At 44.9% G+C, this 4,729-nt stretch overlaps 1 protein-coding gene across 1 annotated transcript; it reads right to left on the bottom strand.

The window, feature by feature from the left end:
- Positions 1 to 1,433: 1,433 nt before the first annotated feature.
- Positions 1,434 to 4,160, bottom strand: LOC134407383 (neuropeptide FF receptor 1-like). The gene is made up of 3 exons (XM_063139124.1): positions 3,872 to 4,160; positions 2,492 to 2,591; positions 1,434 to 2,319 (listed from the first exon to the last, which is right to left on the bottom strand). The coding sequence occupies exons 1-3, from the start codon at positions 4,158 to 4,160 to the stop codon at positions 1,434 to 1,436; spliced, it is 1,275 nt and encodes a 424-aa protein (XP_062995194.1).
- Between the last annotated feature and the right edge of the window lie 569 nt (positions 4,161 to 4,729).

Here is a 4,729-nt window from a genome sequence, read left to right as displayed (position 1 = left end):
TTATTAATTATGGAGTTGGAAATCAGGTCGCTAATGACTAACTAATCTATTCTATTCCATTCCATTGTAATGTATTATATTGATCAGGGCTGAGCAGAGTTCAGGTTTGCAGGATCTACTTTGTTTTTTACTAGAACTCCAAAATTCACCAAGTGGTACAACACAGTAGGAGAGAGGGAAAATATACTTAAGATACAAGAGTGCCTCTGAGCATATGTTCAGCCCAGGAATTTGTCTTCCATTCCAGAACTGAACTCACAGTCCTATTATACAAAAACCCATTCCTGGTTTTTCTCACAAACTTTCTTCCATCTCACCAGCCTAGTTTAAAAGCACTTCGGAAGTCAGAAACCCTTGGTGATCTATAGCAAATCTACTGAAAATCTACACTGGAGATCTACCATTCAACCCAGATCTATCTTCTTCCCACCCCTGTAGTGTATTGTGACATATTGTATATGATCACATTGTACCATTTCATATTATCATTCCTTCTAATATTGATTGAGTTTTCCCATGCTTATGCAAATGTAGTCAAAACTGCACCACACACACACATACACACACAGGAAGGATGTATCAACATACTCTGGGTAACCCCAAGGTTTGCAGCAGTACAAAAAAAATTATGGAAGAAAATCTTTAGTGGGGAGAACCCCACAAAACATTCAATTTATAACTCAATGACATGGAATGTTAACAGACGGAGAGAGAGAGAAACTTCTGACAACTGAATGGGAGTAGGGATAGAATGGAGTGGGTGGACAAGCAGGTAGAAGGCACACATAGATATTTTTAAAAAGCCTAGACTGAACCATCTCATTGTCTGGATAGGTAATTTCCTGGTTTAGATTGAGAAGCTATTTTAAAGTGTTCCCACAGGTGGAGTGAGAGCTGTACATAGATATCAATGGAGAAACTGAAGGTGTTGATGTAGCTGGGTTTAGTCACAATTTCACACACACCCCTAACCACACACAAACCACAAAAATGAAAAGGAAAAAAACCCCTCAAAATAGAGAAAAATTGGCCAGAATCCAAACAGAAGCACTCTGTCCACACTGCAATATTTATAATATAATATAATGATTATAACGTCACATTCTATTCAGCAATTCTACTTTCAAGAGTATGACAAAACAAGCAACAGCACTAGACATTATATTTCTACAAACCACTTACTGTTATTAGTCCTTTGAAAAAGAAATATTGGCAATGTTTAAAAAATATATGTTTGAACAAAAATTCAGATTTATTCATGTTCCCAATTCAACCTTTGCAAAAGAACAAGAATGGACAGACTCCATCCATAATTTTTCCATTTGTTGTAGACAGAGTTATGAATGAATGAAGTTCCCATTCATTCATAAAAGTCATGTGCAGACACAAGAGAGCAAACAATCCCAGCAAACTCTCTTGGTGATGTGTCCATCTCATGCATTCCAAGCTTTGCAAACTTTGCCCAGGGAGGTGATGTCCCTGATATCCTCCAGGTGAAGTCCTTGTCTCTGACCAGGTCCAGCCTGTGGACTGCAAGGAGCCTTAGGGTGCAAATTCTTCAAGCAGACCGAGTCTGAGGATTCACCATCAGTGAAGATTTTATTCCGAGCACCAAAGCCGCTGGTGCTGCCCGTTGCTCTCTCAGCATATACCTCTTGAGGGACCATCCCATCAGAGCAACTCCGGAACTTGAAGGCTGTCTGGAATCCCTTCTTGAAGTTCTCATTGAAGTAGCCATAGATGATGGGATTGACGCTGCTGTTGGAGAAGGCCAGCCAGTGTGCAAAAGGGAATACGTAACCAGCCAACAGGTTGATGTGATACTCATCTAACTTGGCATAGTCAGTGAGGAGCATTAGTGTCCACAGGGGCAGCCAGGAGACCATGAACAGAAGAGCCACCAGGATGAGCATTTTGATGACCTTCACTTTCCTCCTGGAGATGGCCATGCTGCACCGATCTTCACTTTCCACCCGGTGCTGGCTCACTGGGCCTGGTGACTTGTACAGCTTGAACCCAATCCTGATGTACATGAAGGTGATGAGGGTCAGTGGAGCTATGTAGATGTGGGCGAAAAGCACCGTGGTGTAGACTTTGTGCATTTCGCTGTCTGGCCAAGCTTCAAAGCAGGAGTACAAAGGGTAGGTCGCACTCTGATTGTCACCATAGACCATATAGCTGCCTTCCTCCTGTACCACGGTGAGCATGACAGCAGAGGGACACATGATGGTGATGGCCAGGACCCATATGATAGCAATGGTGTTGAGTGCCTGGAAGAGGGAGAGCTTGGGTTTAAATGGATATACAATGCAGCGGAACCTGGAGAGAGAGAGAGAGAGGGAGAGGGAAAGGTGACAGATATCAGATACCTGGTTTCCCCTCTCCCATTCCCCATCCCCATATCTGTGCAACAGAGCATTGGTGGGAAGGTGACTATGCTCGAGCCTATTGCAAAGTTACATGTTCTGCCTTTGGGACTTCCCCCTCTCACCTGTCCACAGCAATGGCCACCAGTGTGAAGACAGACGAGGAAACGGACATGCCCTGCGCGAGGCCACTCATCTTGCAGATGCTGTTGCTGAAGGGCCATCCTAGGAGACAGCAACATGCAACTGGAGTCATGAGCATCGCTAGACTTACCAACTGGCTTTATGCATTTAATATACAGGTGCTCTCTCTCTCTCTCTCTCTCTCACACACACACACACACACACAGAGAGAGAGAGAGAGAGAGAGAGAGAGAGAGAGAGAGAGGAAGCTGCTGTGTACTGATACTTAATAAATTGGGCCGTCTAGCCAGTATTGGTGACACTGACAGGCAGTGGCTCTTTACTGGGAGAAACCTTTACAGAACAATCCTATGGACTCTAGATAGCATCTGGGATAGTTTGGATTCCTGGATCCAAGGTCGGAGCCAGAACCCCGACCTCAGAGCCAGGAGTGTGAGCTCCCCTCCCCTCCCCTGGAAAGAACTGCACCAGCTGCCTTTCTGAGGTAGCAAAGAAGAATCCTCCAGCAAAAATACAGAGTGGAAGGAGCATGGAGGTGAAGATTGCCTCCTCTGACTCTGCCCATCAGGCTCTGAGTCCAGAGGCTGACAGACATCCCAATAGGATTGCCCCCTTATTGTGGTTGTTATTATGATGTGTTTCAGCACCCTGTGAGGACAGGATGCCCTAATGGCAGGTTAGAAACCTTTAAATCAGAATTCAGCAACTTCAGGGTGGCCAGGGGCCACTTTCCACCCCTGGATATCCCTCCAACACACAGTGGGCTGCATTCCTACCATTTCCACACCACTGATGATGATGACAACAACAACAGCAGCAACAACAACAACACAGCAGACTGCTATAGAAATGGCTAAATTTATCCCCTTTAATCTCCATAGCAGTTGCTGCTGAAATTTGGTAGCCTACCACTTTTGGCCAGGGCAGGTTGGGTTGCCTCCATGCCACCATATTTCAGCAGGGTGGCAATGGGCATGGTGTGGGCTGCATGTGGCCTGCAGGCCATGTGATGCCCACCCCTGTTTTAATTGAATAATAAATAAGGGTGCAATCCTATGCACATTTAGACTGGAGGGGGGAAATCATACAGCTGGGACTTGTAGGACTTTTTTTTCTGTCTAAACATCCAGAGGGTTGTGCTATAAATAAATAAATAAATAAATCCGGTTGGATCAGTCCAAATGTTCATCTATCTCCATCAAAGGGTTTCCAGAGGATGCATAAATGCATTTATTTATAAAATGCATTTCCCACTTTTCCTTAAAACAACAACAACAACAATCCCAAAGCAGAGTACAAAACCAACAACACACAATAAAATCCTACAGTCAATCTGCAGCCATCCTCTCCTTTTTCCATACCTGTGATCAAATTGTCTACTAAGGTGGTGGGGACACAGAAGATGCCCACCAACAAATCACTGATGGCCAAATTGAGGATGAACAAGTTGGTGACTGTTCTCATCCGGCTGTTTTTCAAAACAATGAAGCAAACCAGGCTGTTCCCAACCATGCAGGTTGCAAAGATGAATACGTAGGCAACAATGTAGATGGCAGCGACAGGCGGCGAGTGCTGGTAATAGGGAGAGTAAGTTAGATTCCTTCCCAAGGAGTAGCTTGTTTGGTTAATGCTGCCTTCTCGGACCTCCATGGCATGACAGTGATTTGGCTCACCTGGCAAAGAGGAAGAGGAAGTCCCAATTGAATTCCGATGGCTCACTCTTACCAAGAACCACATTTGTATCAAATGAACTGATGTCAATTTAGAAAGACAGTTGCAAATGGAGGAGACATCATCTGTACAAGCAGATCTATCAAGGCTCACCAAAGGAAAGAACCCAGAGCCATCAAGCTAGAGAATGGAGCAGAACTAGAGGACAGGGTGGGCTGGAAGGGGAAAAGGAGGCCACAACCAACAAAGAATCAGAAGGAGATGAGCATCCAAAACAGGTGACAAAGGAGAAGAACATGTTCTCAGATGCAAAAAAGATTTATTGTCAAGAAGCCCAATGCATTTTGTCCTGTCTTAAGGCACATAGACACCTCCACAAGACTGGGAGCCCGCATGATCAGGGCTCTCAATTACATGGTGATGCTTATGGGTACAGCTGTACATGCATAGCAGGGATGCAGAACCCTGGCCCACAGGCCTAATCTGTTTTACTGGGCTTGTCAATCCAGTCCATGGAGCCCCCTGGAGCCTCCAAGCCCTGTTTCCTA

Source organism: Elgaria multicarinata, chromosome 12 (genome assembly GCF_023053635.1).
Source record: "Elgaria multicarinata webbii isolate HBS135686 ecotype San Diego chromosome 12, rElgMul1.1.pri, whole genome shotgun sequence".
In the NCBI taxonomy this organism is placed as follows: domain Eukaryota; kingdom Metazoa; phylum Chordata; class Lepidosauria; order Squamata; family Anguidae; genus Elgaria; species Elgaria multicarinata.
Note: the sequence above shows the minus strand (reverse complement) of the source record. Positions and strands in the feature narration are given on the sequence as shown.